The following is a 22068-nucleotide window of genomic DNA, read 5'->3' as shown; positions in this document are numbered from 1 at the left end:
CTCTTGTCGATTTTGCAAAGATTTTTCTCCGTTCGAAGCTTGTTTCTCTAAAGTTGTTTCCACGTCCTCGATGAAGTAATAAGAAGAATTTATTTATTCGTGTTGCAGGTATTTCTTAAAAAAATAATTTACTGGCAGTTGTAAAATTTCCACGCTAGGAAATGAAAATTATTATTTATCATCGGTCTTATCGTTAAAAATCGTATAAATATTAGAAGGAAAAACAGGCGTTAACGCGTAACAATGGAATAGTTTTCTTCATTATTGGCTTATAACGGATTACAATGCAAAATCCTCGAGGCTGACGAACGAAATATTTAAATATTCATTGCCTCGAGTACAAGATATTATTATTATTTTTTTTTCTTCTTTACAATTTTCGAATCGAGCAACAAAAAAGTTTCGAAAAAAAAAAAAAATCACACGATTTAAGTACAGATAATTGCACGATTTTCCACGCGTGGTGGCTCAAGGTTGCCGATGGCGATTTAATTTGTTGGAAACAACAAAGAGATAAACGTTTCATTAGCATTCCCCCGATGACGCAAGCCACGCGTTGAACAATGGCCGCGCGAGTTTCAGCCCGTTTTCCACGTTCCGGTGTCGGGGTTTCGCGGATGGCGAAAACGGACACTCGCGTTCCTCGTGCATTTACCTCTGCCTCTTCAGCTGTTGGACAGAATCGTTCGTTGCCTCTGCCACTTCCTGAGTCCTCGCTCGCATACGAATGAACGCGCGCCTCGTGGCGTGGAGTCGACGACAAAAAAAAGAAGAAGAAGAAGAAGAAGAAGAAGAATAACGATTGATCGGACGCTTCCTTTGTGCGAAGCTATAATTTGCGGCAAACAAAAGTGTTTGTGAAAATACGAGAAATTTAAGAAACCACGCACGGCTGAAATCGCGAATCGTGGCGGAGACGAAGATTTAGAAAGGAGAGAGAAAAAAATATTAAATTTATTACGATTCTCGAATTTCTTTTTTCCATCGATATTCTTTCGACGACTTTTAACAAGGATTTTTAAAGGGAAGAATCGATCGAGAAAGATTTATCATTTAAATTGAAACGATTCCTTGATTATTACAAATCGATGAATTGGTGAACTCATTATTTACACGGCTCGTTACGAAGGGGGCGTGGAGAGGTGAGAAAGGGTATCGGTAGCCAGGAGGTGGCCGAGTAAAAATATTTGGGAATAGGTTGTGTGAGAACGAGAGGGGCCCACGCGGTTTGTACTCGAAACGAGGAACTTTCACTTGGAATAATTCTGTCTCGCCTCGTCCGACCGCTCTCTCGTCCGCTGGCTACGACGAGGCGGGCGTAAGTTTTAGGATCGCTCGCCGACTTTTATACTTTGTTGATTCATGCCGGATGTTGCCACAGGCGAGCCACGATAGATGCCAGAATCGTGTTCGGAATAGGAATTTCCTAACGCGGCTGCAGCAACTCGCCCCGACGAGTTGGTTCGCGCGCGCATCGCCTCGCCGTTTCCTCCTCTCCTCTTAAAGATAGAAAATATCCTCTCGCCGATGATCGATGATTCGTCGTTTGCGAACAAAAAAATACGGCTGAATCAAACGTATGGGATAAAAATAGCGAAACGAGGAAACGAGTAAAGTAATGGAATGATTATTTTTTGATATATTCGAGAACGATTTCTAATAAAGAAAATTAAATGAAACGAAGAAGTGTTAAGGGAAATAATAACGTGATAAATTACGTAATCACGTAGAAACAGTTAGACAGAATGATATATTCCTCGGATATTTTAGTCTGATTCGAGAAATACGAAATGATGTCTCTATTTAAAATAATGAAGTTTATCTTCTAAGTAGAGTTTTTGCCCGATCGATCGAGCGAAAATTTCATTATGGAATAATAACGGGATCCAGAGTCTGGGGATTGAATTTTAGCAACGATATTTCAATAGGTGGTTAATCGATTCGAAGGAAGACTCGTTCGCGAAGAGGAAAAATGCTGTAATCGATCATCAGAGAGCAAGTTCGTCCAAAGGATATTGACCCGTAATGATTCCACTCTGTTCGAGAAAACGATGTTAATTGACGATACAAGGAATGGAAATAATATTCTGTGATGAGTTTATAATAGAAGTCTGGATTATTGTTTTAATTAATGTTAACGATTATTTATCGTTAAGAGAGTATTAAGAGAATTCGAGAAATTAAGGGAGAATTATCTACTTAGAAATTCTTTGATTTAATCTCACTGATCTGGGTGAAATTGAAATTATTACATTATCGCACGCATAATCGTATCTTGGCGGTCAATAATCTTTATTTCGTTAAAGATTATGCGGATTATTAATGGATCGTTTACGACGAGATATTAATTGATATAAAAAAAAAAAAAATATTTAGAATTCGTAATACTAATTAATCCAAGATATATACATTTCGTATTATTTAATAATACTTTTGATTATTGGAATTTGATTCGATGAAATTTTGATGAAAATTTTGATAAAAAGAATTTGAAGAATTCAATTAGAGAAAGGTGTGATAAATGTGCTCTCTCTCTCTCTCTCTCTCTCTCTTCCACGAAATGGAAAAATTTAATTCAAATTTATGAATTCATTTATCCGCTCAATTCGGCGAATTCTAGAATTCTAGACACGAAGATCTGTTTTCACGGTTCACCGTTACCTCGTTTCGAATCGGTGTCGGCCGACAAGATTTCGCTTGCATTTCTTCTTTCCACGCGCGGACCGATCGAATCGATTTTGCAACAAATACGCGTGACCAAGGCGAGAGAGAGCCGCTGTGTCACTTTTTCACCATTAAATGGCACACCGATCGATAAATATCCATTCTCGCTCACTATGCGCACTTGAATAAACAATAATAAATAAACAAATAATAACATAATATAATAAAGTTTTGATCCGAAGCTCAGAATCCGATTGAACGAATATTAAAGCATTTCTGTTCAAGCTTTACAAAAATACTATTTTTCAAAAATATTTACGCCTGCCTGAGAAAATCATGTTTTTTAAATACACGGGAAGCTAATTTATATTTTAATCTCCGTGAATTATTCATTATAGTCGAACGTTTATTAACTAAGCATATAACAATTTAACGCGTAATAAAAAACAAAAAAAAAAAAAAAAGAAAAAGAAAAAAAACATTCGTTAAAACGAAACACGTTCTTATAATGTCTGTATAAGAGATAAAAGAAATTCAAGAAGAAATTTCTCTTCAACGAGCGCTATTCGAGGCGTAGGTCGATCTCCATATCCAGGGGAAAAAAGATAAAAAGGAGAAAAAAATAGTACAAGCTGTCTGAGACTACACACACTGCACACGTATTGTGTCGTATCTAAAAACACTTTCACGACTCGGTTCGAGCGAAATGGGAACGAAACGTGGGCGATTCGTCTATGAAAAAAAAAAAAAAAAAGAATTCATCGCACGATCATCCGTACACAAACAGATTCGACGCACGATAATTAAATCAATTTATCAAATCATCGAGAAGGATCTATGCAGAGAATATTTTGAATCAATTTGCTTGGATCATCAGGATTATATATGCAAATGAAAAATGGATATCGTAATATAGAATTTCGAGGTTCTTTCAGGATCTCGTCGTTTGTTATTAAGGACGTTGGAAATTGGAAGTGGGTCGTTCGTGGAAAAAAAAAAAAAAAAAAAGAAGACTTGTTCGAATTCTGCATTAACTCGTTCTTTCTTCTTTGCCGGTGTCGCAACGCACGTGCGTGGGTATTATCGAGAGATGCAAAATACAATGCGCGAAAGCTTGTCGTCGCGTGTGTATGCGTGTCGCCGATTAATTGATAGGTTTTGTCATCGTTTCCTTCTGCCTACCGCGCGATATCATTGACACGCTAACACATTTCACCGCGATACCCTTACCAAGCGTCGCGACAAAGTTGCGCACGGTGGGTCTATTTGCATAAACGTGAACGCGTGTGAGAGTGATGCATGCCATTCGATTCGCCCGTGCCATTCAACCGAGAGAAGTTATTCTCTATCTTAACCGAAACGTCTTGATTTCACGACCCATACGCACGTACGTACATACTTCCTGCTTTGAAAGAAAGACGATTCGGTTCGAATTGTAATAATCGGAGTAATCCGTTGTCTTATTCGGATTAAATTAAAAATTCTAAATGGCGATTACGAATGCGATTTACAACGTAATGTATTCCCGCTTTATTACATCACGCTGTTTGAATTCGTCCGCTTCCGCGAACGAAACAAAATTGCGGAATCGACGCATCTACGATTCGTGGCGAGAAGGGTGGCCAATTTCCGTGACGAAAATTAAGCGTCGAGATAGTCGTCCAGTGAGCCAGGTGTGTTAAAGCGAGTCGGTCAGTTGGAGCTGAAAAGGCAAGACGGTATTATGGTAGGTGCAAGCAAAAGGGGCAGAAGAGTTACAGGTGCGCGTCGTGCGTCCCTTCCCTAGGCGTTTTCTTCTGTTTTCTATCTACGTTATTTATATACGTATTGATATATACCTAAATTCTTCTCTTTTATGAGATAACGAGGAATTTAAATCTAACGAAATAAAAGTTTTTAACTGTTATCGCAATAACTAATTTCAAGAAAATATATATATAAACGTCTTCATAATCCTCGATTGTAACCGAGCCTCGTGTTTATAAGTTCAGGTTTAAACATTTTTATTAAGCCTCATCAGAGGCTTGGAGCAAGGAGTAAATATACGTCCCTCCGTTTCGTCGTATTTATAGTTAAAAAAGGACTAAGTAGCAGGATTAAAGATAAGCATGATTCTTCGATTTTTGCATCTTTTTCACGAAATCTTTCTAGTTCGTGCGATTCATGGTGAATCATTACCAAGATCAAGACTAAATCGTTGGAGGAAAAAAAAAACTCGCAAGACGAGGAATCAAATGGCCATCTCCTCTCTCTCTTTTTCCTCTTCATCCTTCGCTCTTCGCTAGTTCCTTCGTTCTTGTCCACCTAGTGATCACCATCCTCTCTCTCTCTCTCTCTCTCTCTCTCTCTCTCTCTCTCTCTATCAACTCGTTCTTTCTCGTTTTCCCTCGCGATCTTCTTCCTTTTTCCCGCCACCCGGTTTCCTTCTGCTGCTCGTTTTTCCTGGCCATCATCCTTCTACGTTCCTCCTCCTTCTCGTTCCCTTAATTGTCCCTCTCTTTTTCGCTCGAGACGTTCCACGACGGCTCTCTCTCTCTTTCTCTCTCTCTCTTTCTCTCGACGGTTCCTCTCCCGCCTCCCCTCACCCCCTCGTGGTGAATCCTTCTCCTTGCACGTACAGTCGTTAACATTTCGCCGCGCGGTTGATCGCCAACCCTGACTTATTGTGCGACGTGGCGAGCAGTACGCTCGCGTACGATGCGTCCGCTCTGCGCGTTCGCCATAAGCCGAGCCGCACGTAAAGGACGTCTTCCGCGAATCGCGTGCACCGCCGTCCTCTGAAAACTTTGCGCTTCCGGTGAGGCCGCACCGCAATCAAATCTTTATTATCCGCTTCGACGATAGGAGATTTCTGAAACTTGAACTCTTTATTGATGTTTTGCGAACGATCGAGGAAGGTTTCAGAGATTTTTGAAATTTGAAATCTTTATTGACGTTATTTGGAAATGATCGAGGAAGGTTTCAGAGATTTTTGAAATTTGAAATCTTTATTGACGTTATTTGGAAACGATCGAGGAAGGTTTCAGAGATTTTTGAAATCTTTATTGATGTTTTGGAAATGATCGAGGAAGGTTTCAGAGATTTTTGAAATTTGAAATCTTTATTGACGTTATTTGGAAACGATTAAGAAAGGTTTTAGAGATTTTTGAAACTTTATCAATGTTTTGGAAACGATCGAGGAAGGTTTCAGAGATTTTTGAAATCTTTATCGATGTTTTGGAAATGATCGAGGAAGGTTTCAGAGATTTTTGAAATCTTTATTGATGTTATTTGGAAACGACCGAGGAAGGTTTCAGAGATTTTTGAAACTTTATCGATGTTTTGGAAACGATCGAGGAAGGTTTCAGAGATTTTTGAAACTTTATCGATGTTTTGGAAACGATCGAGGAAGGTTTCAGAGATTTTTGAAACTTTATCGATGTTTTGGAAACGATCGAGAAAGATTTCTTGAATCGTTTTTGAATGTACACTGAAAACTTCACTTTCAATGCATTTTAAATCTTTTGGCTCTTCGACAATGATCGAAGAAGATTTCTGAAATATTTATTAGCCTCTTTTGGAACGATCGAGGAATTTCAGAGATTTTTGAAAAGTAAAAATATTGCTTAAATTTGGAAATATTTCGAAGATTTCTTAATCGTTCTTAAATATTCAATTTTACCTGAAAAATTCGTTTCGTACAGTATTGTATCGCAATAAAATCTTTATTATCTTACACAAAACTATCTTAACTATCTTAAGTATCCAAGGATAATGATCCAAGGTTAATACTACGCTTTAAACTTGTATCTCTCTCATTTCTGAACATCGATGATGGGATATATATTCAAAGGTGTTTAATGGTTAAATTTCGTCCTTGGTAGCTTAAAGACGAGATGCGGATGCTCGAAGGGAGGTTAAATTTCCTTTGCATGTCTATAATCAGACACGCACCGAAACCTGACGATCTTTAGTCACGAAGAAAACCAATTAACCTAAAATTACTTACTCTATTACTCGCGTTCCATATTCTAAATATACATATATATATATATCTGCGCTAATCAATCACGTTAAACTTCTTTGCCATATTAGACAATTGATGCGATGTATTGTATAATCTCTTCGCGAGCATCGTGAGCGGAATTTAAAACGAACGATTCTCAATAATATAAAAGTAACGATAGAATCTTTCATTGTATCTCAGTTTGAATCGTTCGAAACCATACAATACATTTCAATTATCCTTATAAAAATATAAAGATTCTTCTCTTCCTTTTATGAAATATGAAAAAAAATATATATTCCGATTATTCCTTTCTTATTAATCCTCGCCCCTGGTGAAAGAAAAAAAGGAAAAACATTTTAGTCGTGTTTTACTTATTCCTTTATTCTTGTATTTCGTTGTCGCGTATTGCATAACGGGTTGCTCCGAGTTATCCTCGTGCTCGACAGCTCAGGAACGGCTTCTTAAATTTCAAAACACCACGTAACCAGGAAATTAGGTTGTCAGGGCTAACGTAAGTTGATACAGTTAGGTTCGGGTTTATTCGTGAGGGGGTCGCGAATGCCGACACACACGGCTGGAAACAGGTGTTCCATGTATCGGCTCCCTCGTGTTACCTGTGAGAACGATCGGGTAGTTTCTTCCCGTTCCATCTAAATTTTTCGATTTATCGTAAAAAAAAAAAAAAAAAAAAAAAAAGAAAAAATATATAAATTTTTCATCGTCTCGTTTCTCAAATCAAAATTTCGCGTCAAAAATTTTTAACTCATCCTCGCGCAGAAGATGATGTTCGTCGTGTGACGCTTGGATGATGTAATTGAATGAACGTAATCCAGGAAATCGTTGAAAAAGCATGCGGGTGTGTTTGACCTGATCGCGAACGACGATCGAATTCTATTGTGCCGTATTATTGCGCCAAGCAGAAAGCTACCGCGTTGACAGATGTCGATCGACTGATCTCCCGATCATTTTCTGTTCCAGCCAAGATGAAACACCTTTGGCCGTTTGTGGCGTGGACGCTTCTGTTCCTGTGTCCGGTAAGAATGGTTAAAACGAGTAGATATAATGTCGTTGAAAATATTTTTAATTAAAACCAACCTCGCTCTCCATGGAATTTTAATTGGTTTCTCGCTTTATTACTTTTTTAATAGTTTTTAAAATAGTGGCAAGCGTTCAATACGCGTTGCCTTGTTTTTTTAGTACGTGTGATCGACACAGCATTGCATCGAAACGAGTAATCGCCAATTCAAAGATGATTTTTCGAAGAAGCGTTGTCACAATAACGCCATGTCACGTGTCTTCGAGTAACTAAACTAAACTAAACTAAAAATAAAACAAAATAAATTACATTGGTCAGGTCGAATCTCTGAGAGGACTCGGCCACGGACCAAGAAGAGAAGTGTTCTTCCTGAACCTGGAGGACGGCTACTTCGGGTGCCAGGTGAACGAGTCGACGGAAGTGCTGCAGCTCCTCGAATTGTCCAAGCTGTGCGACGACCACGTCGACTGTTACCAAGGCACGGACGAGCAACGCGACAGATTAAAGTGTACAGGTAAACTCTCGTTCCTCTCTCACGAATGGAAATTCCCGTACGGGCGGAGAGAGAATAGAACTCGCGCGAGAAAACATTTCCCCTTCGAGGCGGGGGGAAAAGAATGGAAACTCTGACTTCTTCCCGCGTCCCTCGCCTTCCTCTCGACGCCGATCACGCCGATCCCCGCGTGAAACCGCAAGCGCGATCGCCTCGTCGCCTCGTCACGGCAATTACGAGGAGAACCGGCCAGCCTGTCGTCGCGTTTCTCCACCACGCTCTTCCGCCGCCGATTAATCGACATTGATTTTTATTATTATGCGAGCCGCGTTGGAGACCGCGCCGTTTCGCCTCAAGATGATGTTACGCGTTACGTAAGCCGAGAAGGGGGACCGATTACTCATCGTAATCGGCGATTTTTTTTTTTTTTTTTTACCACGATGTTCTTCAACCGCGACATTTCGTTCTCGCGAAGGAGATGACTAAGGAGACTTTCGATGTTGATCAAGTGTTGAATCGTTAATTGATTTTTTTCTATTCTCCTTTCTTCCCCCTCTTTATTCTCTTTCTCTCTCAGACGATTGCACGAAGGAGGACGGGACCAGGTGTCTGAACGGCGTGTGCCTTGGCTCCGTGTGCCACTGTAACGACGGTTTCGGTGGTTGTAATTGTCAGGTACCGGGTAAGTGAAACTCTCCAAACCTGTTCTTCTTTAATTTAACGTATTTATATAAATAGAGTATGAAAATATTAGAGAGATATGCAAATTTCTCGAGACACGAAGTAATTACGAGTAATTAGAAAAATGATAGATGAATTTTTTTTTCTTTTTTTTTTTTTTTTCGATTAAAAAGTAGATGCTTGGCAAGACTATAAGGTTATAAATAGCATTTCAGGATCGTCGATAGAACGATTTTCTTTTTTATCCGTCATTGATCCGATTTCTTTCTACAACTCATGGAAATGCAAACGTTTCAGACGAGAACGAGTGCAAATACCGGCCCTGCGATATATTCGCGCATTGCACGAACACTCTCGGCAGCTTCCAATGTTCCTGTTTCCCCGGCTACCAAGGCGACGGTTTCCATTGCGAAGGTACGTGCGTATCATTCCTCCCCCACGTTGTATCGGATGCTTTTATTCCTTTTTATTCTGTTCACACGTGTCCGCAGACATCAACGAGTGCGATAACCCGGCATTCGCCGCGAGATGCGTCGAGAACGCCGAGTGCTGCAACCTTCCCTCCAACTTCCTATGCAAATGCAAACCCGGCTACATCGGCGACGGCGAGGTGCATTGCGAGGATGTGAACGAGTGCGTGATACCTGGCGCGTGCGGCGACAACACCGTGTGCAACAATATCCCGGGGAATTACACCTGCGCCTGCCAACCTGGCTTCACGGGAGACCCGTACGAATCTGTGAGTAATTTTCGACATAAAGTATGTTTTTCCAGGGGGGTTGTGAAACGACGAACCGAATGGAACTGTTTTAAACAATTTTGATTGGTATAATGAAACGAAAAATACAGTATCTGTCTTTTCGTCGAGATCCAAATAAATTCTGGAAAGTTAGGACGCGTATACGATTCAATCGAGTTATTTTTTTATCAAAAGAAATTTCACTTTGCGTTCGAAGGCAGGAGGTTGTGAGTATATCGATTTTTCACAGTGTATCGATATCAACGAGTGCAATTACGTGGGTGCCTGCGGAAGGGGTGCGCTGTGCATCAACTTGGCGGGTGGGCACAAATGCGAGTGTCCCGAGGGTTATAACGGCAACCCCGAGGAGGAATGCGTGGACGTAGACGAGTGCCTGCGCACTCCTTGCGGCCGTTCGGCCCAGTGCACCAACCTGGACGGCGGTTTCCGCTGCGCTTGTCCGGAAGGAACGAGCGGCGATCCTTGGATAGGCTGTCACGGTGGGTAACTCGATTTCTTATTATCCGAAACGTTTTCTTGCCGCGTTTCGACCGGAGTTCGATGTATTCGACCGATTTCTTTGTACATACAATTTGAAGAATGGTAAATTAGAAAGATCAATCTTGACGCTTAAGGTTTCTAACGTCCAAGCGAGCTCTTGATCTCGATGATCCAAAAGTTCAAAATATTTTACGGTGAAAATCTAATTTCAAGTTGAAGAAGGAAAGCATCGTCCGTTATTATAATACGTTCGAACGTTTTATATCGTAAAAAAAAAAAAAAAAAAAAAAAAAAGAAGGAGATGAAAAAACGAAAGATTCGATCGTGGAGATCAAGCGCTTTGCACATTCGTTGGATATTCAAGCTTTTATTAGCGATGTTAACATAGAATCTTTTAACGTTAGAGAGCGGAAAGTAAAGATCGACTAACCATGACTAACAGATATAAACGAATGCGAGGAGGGCGCACCATGTGGCACGGATGCGGTGTGCGTGAACACGGAGGGTAGTTTCGAGTGCAGGTGTCGGGCAGGCTATCAGATGGACCCGACGCACGGTTGCATCGACGTGAACGAGTGTGGTCGAACGGATGCATGCGCGGAGAACGCGAGATGCATCAACGTGCCCGGATCGTACAAGTGTATCTGCCCCCAGGGTTTCATCGGTCAAGGACTAACACTGTGCGAAAGTCAGTCATCATCTAACTTGTTAAAAAAAAAAAAAAAGAGGAAGCAATCATTTTTAAAATCTTTATCACTTCATTATAATAATCCTGAAGTATATATAATGATTCTTTAATAGCCCATAATTTCAAGTAACAATTCGATAGGTTAGATTAATGGCCATTGCACGATTAACCGTGTTTATTAACAGACGTGAACGAATGTGAGACAAACCCTTGCGGCGAGAACGCTGAATGCAGCGACACGATTGGCAGCTTCGTGTGCAGTTGCAAGACGGACTACACTGGGGATCCTTTTAAGGGATGCAGCGGTTAGCACACCGATATTATACAATTTCTCTTTTCTTTTTCTTTCATACGTTCGTTCGGAAAAATGGGTTTAGAAGAATTGTATATAATTTACAGCCGATCCCTTGTCTTATATATTTTTTTTTTTATGGAAATGTATATAGAACGAAGTTTGATCGATTTTATTACCTTCATCTTTCTTCTGTAAGACAAAATACCGTGCTTGTATATTTTTCTTCATCGGTCAATTTTCATTAATTAATTGTCATTAATCAGAAATATATTGTTTCTCAGACATCGACGAGTGCACAGCGTTAGAGAGCCCTTGCGGGAGAAACGCGATTTGCAAGAACAAGGATCCTGGTTACAATTGCGTCTGTCCACCGGGATACAGTGCCAATCCGAATCCGACGATCGCTTGCGAACAGGTAATTGATTTATTCTTTAATCAATTTTATCGTCCTCTCCTCTTTTTAAATTTTATTACACCTTTAGACCGACGTGACCACGCTCTGCAAATCGAATTTCGATTGCGTGAACAACGCCGAGTGCATCGAAGAGCAATGCTTCTGCAAGAACGGATTCAAAGCTGTTGGAGCCGAGTGCGTGGACGTTGACGAGTGTCTTTCGAACCCGTGTGGACCTGCATCGATTTGCACCAACACGAGGGGTAGTTATCACTGCGAATGCGAGTCTGGTTTCGTTGGAACCCCGCCCCATACACCGTGTAAAGGTAAAATGGATAAATTTGATGAAAGGATATGACAATAGATCGAATAACGTAATTTCTTTTTTTTTTTTTTTTTTTCGTTAGCACCGTGCGACGAAGTAACTTGTGGCGATCACGCGTATTGCAAAGCGGACGGCCACGAAGCTTATTGCATCTGCGAAGACGGATGGACTTTCAATCCGAACGACATCGCGGCTGGATGCGTTGGTAAGTGTTTGGTTGTACGAACGAATCGATCTCACGAATGGATTGGACGAATGATATTTTTAATTTCCCTTCGAACCAGATATAAACGAATGCGACGCGATAAACGGCCCTTCGGGACGTTGTGGCAAAAATGCGATCTGTACGAATACTTTGGGCGGATTCAGTTGTCAGTGCAAGCCAGGATTCTCGGGGAATGCTTTCAAACAATGCATGGGTACGTTTCGAATTGAAGATACGCGAGTTTAAACAAATTGAAATCGAAGACGATGATTAACGATAAATTTGAGACAGATGTGGACGAATGTACGAGATCAGATACTTGCGGTCATGGGGCCACCTGCACGAATACCGAGGGTTCGTACTCGTGCACTTGTCCAGAGGGAACTATTCCGGATCCTGATCCTTACATCAAGTGTGTCGGCATAGTTACGTGCGACGTTGATGGCGATTGCCCTGGAAATGCCATTTGCGATCCGCAAAAGCGTTGCCTGTGTCCCGAGCCTAACGTTGGAAACGACTGCAGACGTGAGTATCTCTTCGTTCTTCGTAAAAATAAAATTTTCGAAAAAATTTTGTCGAGTAATTTTCTTTCTAATAAAAAAATACGTACGATTAAATTAGATCCGTGCGAGGATTTGACCTGCGGGCCGAATGCCCATTGCATGCTGTCCAACGACGTGGCCACATGTCTCTGCCGCAGTGGTTACACGGGCAAGCCTGGGGTGAAGGGCGGTTGCAGGGATATCGACGAGTGCGCCATCAATCCATGCCCACAAGGCGCCATCTGCAACAACGAGCCAGGATCGTTCTCTTGCCAGTGTCCGAGCGGTACCACGGGTGATCCGTACAGCGGTGGTTGTCAGGAATCGAAGGCCCCTCACGTTTGCGGACCGAGCACACCGTGCCCTGCCGGGGAACAGTGCATCAAGGATGAATTCATTGGAAGCAGCGTTTGCATCTGTCAGAGAGGATACACCAGGGATCACGAGAGTGGAAAGTGTAGGGATATTAACGAATGTATGGAGCTCAGAGATAAGCCCGCTTGCGGCGTTAACGCCATCTGTAAAAATTTACCCGGAAGTTACGAGTGCCAGTGTCCACCTGGATTTAACGGAAATCCTTTCTCGCTTTGTGAAGGTGATTTTGAATTTCTTTCTTTCTTTCTTTTCTTAAAATCCACTTTACTATCGTGACTCGTGGATAATTAAATTAATTACGATTCATTTTATGGATAATAATAATGGAATAGATATCGATGGTGCAGTAAATTGTTGACATTTAAATTCGAACGATAATAATCGCAGAGTGCAACAGTATCGAGTGCCAATGTCAGCCTCCGTACAAGATCGTCAATGGGAAATGCATGTTGGCTGGATGTTCCAAAGGCGAGAAGTGTCCAAGCGGCGCGGAATGTATCACAATCGCGGGTGGAGTGAGCTACTGCGCTTGTCCCAAAGGATATACGACCAAGAGTGACGGTTCTTGCGAGGGTATCGAAAATTTCTTCCTTTCCACGTCGAATTTCGTCCGTTTTTCTCTAAATCGAAATTACTTTCGTAGATATAAACGAGTGTATCGTCGGACATCAAGTATGCGGTTACGGGGCAGAGTGCATGAACCTTCCAGGATCGCATCAGTGCGTTTGCCCGCACGGTTACGGTGGCGATCCGTACAACGGTCTTTGTTCCCCAGCTCAGAAGAGGTGTACGAGCGACAACGAGTGCAAAGCCAACGAGAAATGCGTCCAGCCTGGCGAATGCGTTTGTCCGCCACCGTTTTACACCGATCCCCTCGACGGAAACCTTTGCAAAAGTAAGTTTCTTCGCGGAAAAAAAAAAAACACAGAATTGTTGCCAAAAAAACAAGATCGAATTTCAACGATATTCGAATCCAATTTTAACGAGTGATTATTTTAACATTATTTCAAATATTTTTTCAGATCCTTGCGACAGATTTCCATGCGGCATAAACGCGAAATGCACGCCAAGCGATCCACCGAGGTGCATGTGCGAGGCTGGTTACGAGGGGGATCCTCAACACGGTTGCGTGGATGTGAATGAGTGCGCGAATAATCCTTGCGGACACGGTGCCTATTGCATCAACACGAAAGGCGATCACATTTGCGAATGTCCGAAGGGGACAGTGGGCGATCCTTATGGAGGTGGTTGTACCGGAGCCGTGGCCAAGAACGAGTGTACCTCGAACGACGATTGCGACAATCTGTTCGCCTGCGTCAACGGCAGGTGCGCGAACCCTTGCGACAATATACCTTGCGGGCCAAACGCTTATTGCGAGCCGGACAAGCATGCCGCGTGGTGTCGATGCGTGATCGGATTCGTGGAGGGCAAGAACAACGAATGCGTTTCTCGTAAGTCGTATACAATCCTTAAATGCTCTTTTTTTTTTACTCCTTAAATATTTCATCGTTTAATCCCAAAATTGTCAAAATTATTATATACATATATATAGAATGCGATGGGTTCGTCTGTGGTTCCGGGGCACAGTGCATCGTGAGTTATAGCGGGCCAACGTGCAAGTGCATCGAAGGTTTCATGGGCAATCCGTTCCCTGGGGGCCAGTGCCAACCGGATATTTGCTCCCCGGAAGTCCCTTGCGTGGAGCCAAGCGTGTGCATAAGCGGAAGGTGCAAACGTCGATGTGAGGGCGTGGTCTGTGGTATCGGCGCCTCCTGCGACCCAGCTACCAGCAAATGCGTGTGCAATCCGTATTTCATTGGGAATCCGGATCTCCTTTGCATGCCGCGTAAGCGTCGCCCTGTTCAACAACCATTCGAACCAATAATTTCACTTCGTCGCGCACTTTGTCGAATCGAATTCTCTGTTCCTTAGCGATTCTACCACCCGCCTGCGATCCTGCTTGCGGCTCGAACGCCCATTGCGAGTACACGTTGCAAGAGTCGAAGTGTGTGTGCAATCCTGGCACGACTGGGAACCCGTATCACGGTTGTGGAGTGCAACAGAAATCCGATTGTTCCACCGCGCTGTGCGGAAAGGACGCCCATTGCAACGCTGGGCCAAACGCTGTCGAATGCTTGTGCCCTCCCGGTTACGCTGGAAATCCTTATATTCAGTGCCACGGTTCGTGTTCCAAAAATTATCTTCCATCATTTTCAAATGTAAACATATATATATCGTGTCGATAGATCACCTCTCCACCGAAAAATTTTGACAACTTCTTTTCAGATATCAACGAGTGCAATGCGAACGCTTGCGGGAACAACGCGGTGTGCATCAACACGATCGGTAGTTACGACTGTCGCTGCAAGGAGAACTTCTTCGGCAATCCTTTCATCGGTTGCCAGCAAGTCCAAGTCGGCCCCTGCACCGATCCCTCGACCTGTAGTTGCAGCGACTCGATCCCCTGTCCGCTCGACTACAGTTGCACGGGCGGCAAGTGCATAAATCGTTGCAGCGACGTGAAATGCGGACCCAGATCGGTCTGTCAGGAGGGGGCCTGCGTCTGCCCGCTCGGTTACACGGGCAACCCCAACGATCTTGCCAAAGGGTGTCGCCTTCACGGCCACTGCTCCAACGACCTCGATTGCGAGCCCCAACAGATCTGCTTCCAAGTCGGAAAAGGAGTTAGAAAATGCGTGGACGCGTGCAGCAAGTTGCAGTGCGGTCCAAACGCGTTGTGCGTCACCCAGAATCACGCGTCCTCGTGCTTGTGCGTCGACGGATACGTGGGGAATCCCAGCAACTTGGTGGAGGGTTGCCAACCGTCGAAATCGGTTATAACGCCCGGTTGCCGCAACGACGCCGACTGCGCCAAGGACTCGTTCTGCGTCCCGCTCGACGACGGCGTCCGCGAGTGCGTGAACCCGTGCAGCAAGGTGGTGTGCGGCGCCCACCAAAAGTGCGAGCCGGACATAATCCCCGGCCACGCGACTTGCAAGTGCCAGGACGGGTACGAGTGGAATCCTATATTGTCGTCTTGCGAGAAGCCATCGGTCCCCGATTGCATATCCGACGACGATTGCCACGCGACGGAGGGCTGCAGGCCCGATCCTCTCGGCGTGTTGAAGTGCGCCTCGGTGTGTGAAAGCTTCACATGCGCCCCCAACTCTCGATGCGTGGCGGAGAAGCATCGCGGCCGTTGCGAGTGTCTGCCCGGTTTCGTGGGGAATCCCAACGATCGTCACGGTTGCCAGACGCGTAGGAAGGATCGGTGCTCCACGGACACCGAGTGCCCCGAGGATGAGACGTGCAGGAGCGGGAAGGAGGGGCTTCTCGCGTGTCAGCCGGTGTGCAATTTCGTCTCGTGCGGGCCGAACGCGTTGTGCGTGGTTCACAATCACGTGGCAAACTGCGAGTGCCCGCCCGGCCTCTACGCTGGCGATCCCAACGACGCGGTCGAGGGATGCAAACCTGTCCCCTGCGTCTACAACCTCGACTGCCCGCCCACGCAGCTTTGCAACAGGCTGACCCACACTTGTTACGACGCCTGCGGCGAGGATGCTTGCGGGGTGAACGCCGTTTGCATAGCGGACGACCACAGAGCGATCTGCCAGTGTCCACCCGGGTTGAAACCGAATCCGGTCGCCGACGTCGAGTGCGTGGCGATCGAGGCCTGCCATCCGAATCCCTGCCACGAGACGGCCGTCTGCGTCCCGGGCCCATCCAACAATCCCGTGTGCCAGTGCCCGGCAAACTTCGTCGGGGATCCTTACGCGAAAGGCTGCCAACCGGAGGGTTACTGCGCCACAGCCAAGGATTGCCCCGTGCACTCGATCTGCCACAACCATCGTTGCGCCAACCCGTGCGAAAATGCTTGCGGACCGAATTCCATTTGCGACGTTATCAACGGGCGACCGAGTTGCAAGTGCATCCATAAATTCGTACCGTCTTCGAAGGAGCCGCAGGATGGTTGCGTCCGCGCAACCAATTACTGCAACGTCGATGCCGATTGCGAGGAGAGCGTGTGCCTCGAGGGACAGTGCATAGGTAAGCGGATAGGTTTCTTTTTGATTCACGGATTTAGATGCGTGTGGTTTCATCGAGAAAATTATCTTGGTTGTAGCTGTTTGCAGAACGGCTGCTGATTGCTCGGCGGGTGAAAAGTGCGCTAACAATAAGTGCGTGGTTCCCTGTGTCACCCATTCGCAGTGTCAGACCGATCAGACTTGCGTCAACGGAGCGTGCATCTTGGGATGTCGAAGCAACAAGAATTGCCCGTCGACGGAGTCTTGCATTAACAACAAGTGTCAAGGTATTATTAAGAAAGGAAAAAGAAGAAGAAGAAGAAGAAAATTGTTTGAAATCAACGTTCTGTTCTTCCGTTTCAGATCCGTGTAAAAAGAAAGATGTTTGCGGTCCGAATGCGATCTGTAGCATCACGAATCACGCGACCCTGTGTACCTGTCCTCTCGGCTTTCACGGGAATCCTACGCCCCAACAGGGCTGCGTCAGAGTGCCGAACATATGCGAGGGTCCCCAGGATTGCCCCAGCCAGCACGTGTGCGTGTCTGGATTCTGCCAATGCCAATGCAGCGAACCGAGCAACTGCGCCGAGGGTGAACGTTGCAAGAATGGTATATGCATGAAGGTGTGCTACAGTGACAGTAATTGTCTGCCGGGCGAATTGTGCATCGACGGAGTGTGCGAGGTAGGCTGCACCTCCGACGTTGGCTGCAACGACAACGAGGTGTGCATCAACAACAAGTGCAAGTACGTATTCGTATACTTAATTTCTCTCAAACAAGGCAAACAAGATTAATTGATTTAAATTCGGATTCACGGGTAGATAAATCTAAAATTCGTTTGCCATCCAGATGCAGCCACGGATTCATAGCTGGGCCGGAACACTGTTTGGACATCAACGAATGCGATGATCATCCCTGTCACTCGAGCGCGGATTGTGTCAATCTTCGTGGATCTTATCGCTGCGTCTGCCCGCAAGGGACGGCCGGTGATCCCGTGGGAACCGGTTGCGCGATTTCTCATCAATGCATATTGGACGCTGATTGTCCTGACTCGCAGGCTTGCATCCAACACAATTGCACCGATCCTTGCTCTCTGGTCGACTGCGGCCTCAACACAATTTGCTCCGTTTTCGACCACGCTGCCGCGTGCCAATGCCAGCCTGGTTACATAGGTGATTCCTCGGGATGTTTCAAAGTGGAGTGTCTCTCCAATAACGACTGCCCCACCGACAAGTATTGCAATCAGGACGCTAACAAATGCAGCAGTGAGTGATCAAAGCAAACGTTTCATTCATAATTTCGATTCAGAATCGTAGATTGATCGTGGATTTCGTTTAATCTTCTTCTAACGAAACGATTCACCCAAGGTCCTTGCAATCAAATGAATTGTGGATACGGGAACTGCGTGGCGTCCGACCACACTGGAATATGCCAATGTTATCCCGGTTTCGAGCTGGCAGGCGATATTTGCGAAGATGTGGACGAGTGTTTGGAAAATCCTTGTCACTCTTCCGCGGTGTACGTTTAATTACAATTTGTTTGCTTCTCACATAAAGTTAATGTTTATAATTTTAATGACGAGAATGCGTTTATTTTACAGTTGTCAAAACACGGAGGGCTCTTACACCTGCATTTGTCCTCACGGATTGGTCGGAGATCCGTTCAAGTCGGGTTGCAAACAGCCAGGCGACTGCTTCACCGATTTCGACTGCCCCAATTCTGCTTGCATCGACAACAGATGCACGAATCCTTGCGACGTGTCCGCCGTTTGCGGAAGAAACGCCGAGTGTTTCGTCCGTGACCACGTTCCATTTTGCAGATGTCCTGGCCAGACTACCGGCAATCCAGCGGTGAGCCTATCCTCGAACGATCTTCTTTCAATCAATTAAAATTAAAATCTAAAAATTAATTTTCCTTTCGATCGTTCGCTTGCTTGTTTCTTTATTTTTTAAACTCTTCCCCCAGTCGGAGTGCGTCCATTTGGAATGCAATTACCACAGCGACTGCGGTCCTTCCGACGCCTGTTTCAATCACAAATGCGTCGATCCTTGCTCTCTTTCCAACGTATGCGGCCAAGGAGCGGACTGCTCTTCTCTGAACCATAGCGCGGTGTGCACGTGTCAACCCGGTGGCACAGGTGACCCCAATCTGGGCTGCACACCTGTCCAATACTGCAAATCGGATTCCCAATGCGCCACAGGCTCGGCTTGCAAGGGAGGAATATGCACCGGTACAAATAAATAGAAACAGAAACTCGACGATTCGATTCAACCTTTGAATCAATCGTTCGATTTAAAAATTTTCTCACTTCATCTTCGATCTATATTCACGTTACAGCGTTGTGCGGTAGCACGAGGGATTGCATAGGCGACCAGCTCTGCATCAACGGCCTCTGTCAACCGACTTGCAAGACCAACTCCAGTTGCCCCGAATACCAATACTGTCACAACAACATTTGCGTGCAGGAACTGCGTTGCACGTCGAATGGCGATTGCTCCTACGACGAAAGATGCGTGAAGAACAACATTGGCCAGGCGGAGTGTCGCAAAGCGTGCGACTTGGTCCTCTGCGGGCGGAACGCGGAATGCAAGGCGGATAAACACGTCGCGGTTTGCTCCTGCAAATCTGGATTCTTTGGAAATCCCAAGGACGATAAGATCGGTTGCCAGCCTATCGAGTGCGAGGCGAACGAGGATTGCACCGGGGAGAAGATTTGCGACACCCACAAATGTAGAATCGCTTGTCTCGCCCATAATCCTTGCGGGGTTAACGCCATTTGCACGGCGGAGAAGCACGTTCAGGTTGATCGATCGAATTAATTATTATACGTCGAATCGTCGTGGAAAATTAGTAAAAAGGTGTAGTAAAGTATATCGTCTTTTCTAGATATGCACGTGCCAGCCAGGTTATACGGGAGAGCCTACCCACGGATGCCAATTGATCGATTATTGTCTGAACGAACCGTGCGCTCCTGGCGCTCTGTGCGAAAATTCCAGAGGCTCTTACAAATGTCATTGTCAACAGGGAATGGTTGGAGATCCGTACAACAGTGGTTGTCAACCACCGGTAGAGTGTCTACAGGACGAGGATTGCCCACTCACCGCCAAGTGTATTAACGTCAACAATGTGCCCAAATGTTTCGGTACGTAAAACATCGTTCGCGATTGATTTTTAAAACGGAATTTCGACATACACGGAGAATCACGTTCTCGAAATTTCATTTGGAAAAATTTATCGAGAATTTAAAGATTAATCAAAGAAAATTTTCAAATCGTAATAATTTTATCTTACTTATTATAATCTTCCTCCAGCAAATTGTGTTGTTCGTAGAGTTTTAACGACAAATCTTAGATTTCGTCTTGACTGACTTTGTCGATGATCCCGATATTCCAGATGTTTGCTCGCGCACGCAGTGCGGGCCGAACGCGGATTGCGCGGCCGCTAATCACGCGGGGGCCTGTCAGTGTCGGCCCGATTACGAGGGCGATCCGAACAATCTAAGTATAGGCTGTCGGCCTAAACCGGTTATTTGTTCGTCAGCCGCGGACTGCTCGCCCAACACCTACTGTTACGAAGGCATTTGTCGACGTGAGTATTGTCTAACAAGCTCTTCTCGATCGTGGATCGTGAACGATTTGAAATTCTTTCAGCGTCCTGCCAATCGGACGAGGAATGCAACTTGTCAGACCTGTGCTTGAACGGACAATGCCTGGATCCTTGCAACGTGAGAGCCGCGTGTGGAATAAATGCGGAATGCGACGTGAGGAGTCACATTAAACAGTGCAGCTGCCCACCTGGCTTCACCGGCAACTCGGAAGTGGAATGCGTGAGATGTGAGAATTTTATTTCGAAACTTTCACATTTTTCCCTCTCCCATTGGTTGAATTTTTCTAAAGCTTATAGAAGATAAAAATTTCTTATCTAAAAGTTTACCGTCCCACATTTTTGAATTACAACTATTTAAGGAAGAATTATTTTGTTATTAATTTCAAGAAAATTTTTATGAAACGTTTTTTCTCTCGACCTTTAACTTTATCAAAAAATTCTTAAGATTTAAATTCTCTGAATCAAAAGATTTTCGTATCTTGGTAAAATAGCTTGGTAAAATAAATAAATTTCGTTCCGCATTCGATTCTCTCAGTGCCAGTGTCCTGCAGAGACACGAACGACTGCAACGACGGGAATACCTGCCGCGACAACGTGTGCCTTCCAATCTGCTCCAGCGACAACGAGTGCGCGTTCAACGAGAAATGCGTTCGGGGAAACTGTTTGCTCACCTGCAGGTTGGACAACGACTGTTTTCTGGGCCACATATGCTTGCACAACATGTGCACGTTCGGTTGTCGGGCGGACGAGGACTGCAACGCCAACGAAGCGTGCATCACGAACAAATGCATCAATCCTTGCGAGGCGACCCCTTGCGGGCCGAACGCCAAGTGCACGGTGTTCAATCAACGCGCCACCTGTTCGTGCCCAGCCGGCTTCATACCGAATCCAACCGCGAAGGTTGCCTGCCTGAGATCGCCTGGGCCCGTCTGCCAGGCGAACAGGGACTGCGCCACGGGGACAGCTTGCATAGGAAACATTTGCACCCCCGTCTGCTCCACGGATTTGAATTGTCTGAGCAACGAGCGCTGCGATCCCTCGGGGATTTGTAAATCGTTGTGCAGAAGGGACGAGGATTGCAGAAGCGGAGAAATATGCGAGGGATTGGTGTGCGTGATCGGATGCCGCGCTGATGTCGAGTGTCAAGAGAATTTCGCTTGTCTGAATAACCAGTGTCGAGGTAAGAAGTTTCGACGGTAATTATCGATCGATGCAAAATGATATATAAAGTAATGTGATGCATAATTTGCTTTGGACTCGAAATTTTCGTTTCTCGTCTCGCAGATCCTTGCTCTCTTCCTGACGTGTGCGGAGCGAACGCCAAGTGCACGGTCGCGGCTCATCAGAAAGTGTGCTCGTGCCCGACACCGTTGGTAGGGGATCCTCTGATCGGCTGCAAACAGGCGTTCTTGCCTTGCAACGCGGAACAGGAATGCGCGACCGGTCAGACTTGTTACGGAAGATCTTGTTACGCAACGTGTAGAAGGCAAGGCTTATTAAGTTTATCGAAG

The 22068-nt window shown here is 45.0% G+C and overlaps 1 protein-coding gene across 1 annotated transcript in view; it reads left to right on the top strand.

The window, feature by feature from the left end:
- The window catches only part of dpy (fibrillin-like protein dumpy), a 109504-nt gene that overhangs the window by 14590 nt on the left and 72846 nt on the right, over nucleotides 1-22068 (top strand). Inside the window, exons 2-33 of the mRNA XM_086909689.1 lie at nucleotides 7631-7686; nucleotides 8007-8202; nucleotides 8759-8863; nucleotides 9160-9276; nucleotides 9354-9601; nucleotides 9852-10101; nucleotides 10545-10790; nucleotides 10976-11095; nucleotides 11367-11500; nucleotides 11568-11805; nucleotides 11887-12009; nucleotides 12089-12223; nucleotides 12301-12534; nucleotides 12631-13146; nucleotides 13314-13499; nucleotides 13570-13821; nucleotides 13949-14377; nucleotides 14479-14772; nucleotides 14859-15107; nucleotides 15213-16973; nucleotides 17050-17238; nucleotides 17315-17696; nucleotides 17801-18216; nucleotides 18319-18469; nucleotides 18552-18801; nucleotides 18917-19181; nucleotides 19289-19752; nucleotides 19838-20093; nucleotides 20345-20539; nucleotides 20602-20784; nucleotides 21093-21737; nucleotides 21842-22043. Of these exons, the coding sequence (XP_086765815.1) occupies nucleotides 7631-7686; nucleotides 8007-8202; nucleotides 8759-8863; nucleotides 9160-9276; nucleotides 9354-9601; nucleotides 9852-10101; nucleotides 10545-10790; nucleotides 10976-11095; nucleotides 11367-11500; nucleotides 11568-11805; nucleotides 11887-12009; nucleotides 12089-12223; nucleotides 12301-12534; nucleotides 12631-13146; nucleotides 13314-13499; nucleotides 13570-13821; nucleotides 13949-14377; nucleotides 14479-14772; nucleotides 14859-15107; nucleotides 15213-16973; nucleotides 17050-17238; nucleotides 17315-17696; nucleotides 17801-18216; nucleotides 18319-18469; nucleotides 18552-18801; nucleotides 18917-19181; nucleotides 19289-19752; nucleotides 19838-20093; nucleotides 20345-20539; nucleotides 20602-20784; nucleotides 21093-21737; nucleotides 21842-22043 (9487 nt within the window). The remainder of the gene's footprint in view (nucleotides 1-7630; nucleotides 7687-8006; nucleotides 8203-8758; nucleotides 8864-9159; nucleotides 9277-9353; nucleotides 9602-9851; nucleotides 10102-10544; nucleotides 10791-10975; nucleotides 11096-11366; nucleotides 11501-11567; nucleotides 11806-11886; nucleotides 12010-12088; nucleotides 12224-12300; nucleotides 12535-12630; nucleotides 13147-13313; nucleotides 13500-13569; nucleotides 13822-13948; nucleotides 14378-14478; nucleotides 14773-14858; nucleotides 15108-15212; nucleotides 16974-17049; nucleotides 17239-17314; nucleotides 17697-17800; nucleotides 18217-18318; nucleotides 18470-18551; nucleotides 18802-18916; nucleotides 19182-19288; nucleotides 19753-19837; nucleotides 20094-20344; nucleotides 20540-20601; nucleotides 20785-21092; nucleotides 21738-21841; nucleotides 22044-22068) is intronic.

This window comes from Apis florea, unplaced genomic scaffold (assembly GCF_048593485.1).
Source record: "Apis florea isolate Af1SG1 unplaced genomic scaffold, ASM4859348v1 contig_3158_pilon, whole genome shotgun sequence".
NCBI classification, from domain to species: Eukaryota; Metazoa; Arthropoda; class Insecta; order Hymenoptera; family Apidae; genus Apis; species Apis florea.
Note: the sequence above shows the minus strand (reverse complement) of the source record. Positions and strands in the feature narration are given on the sequence as shown.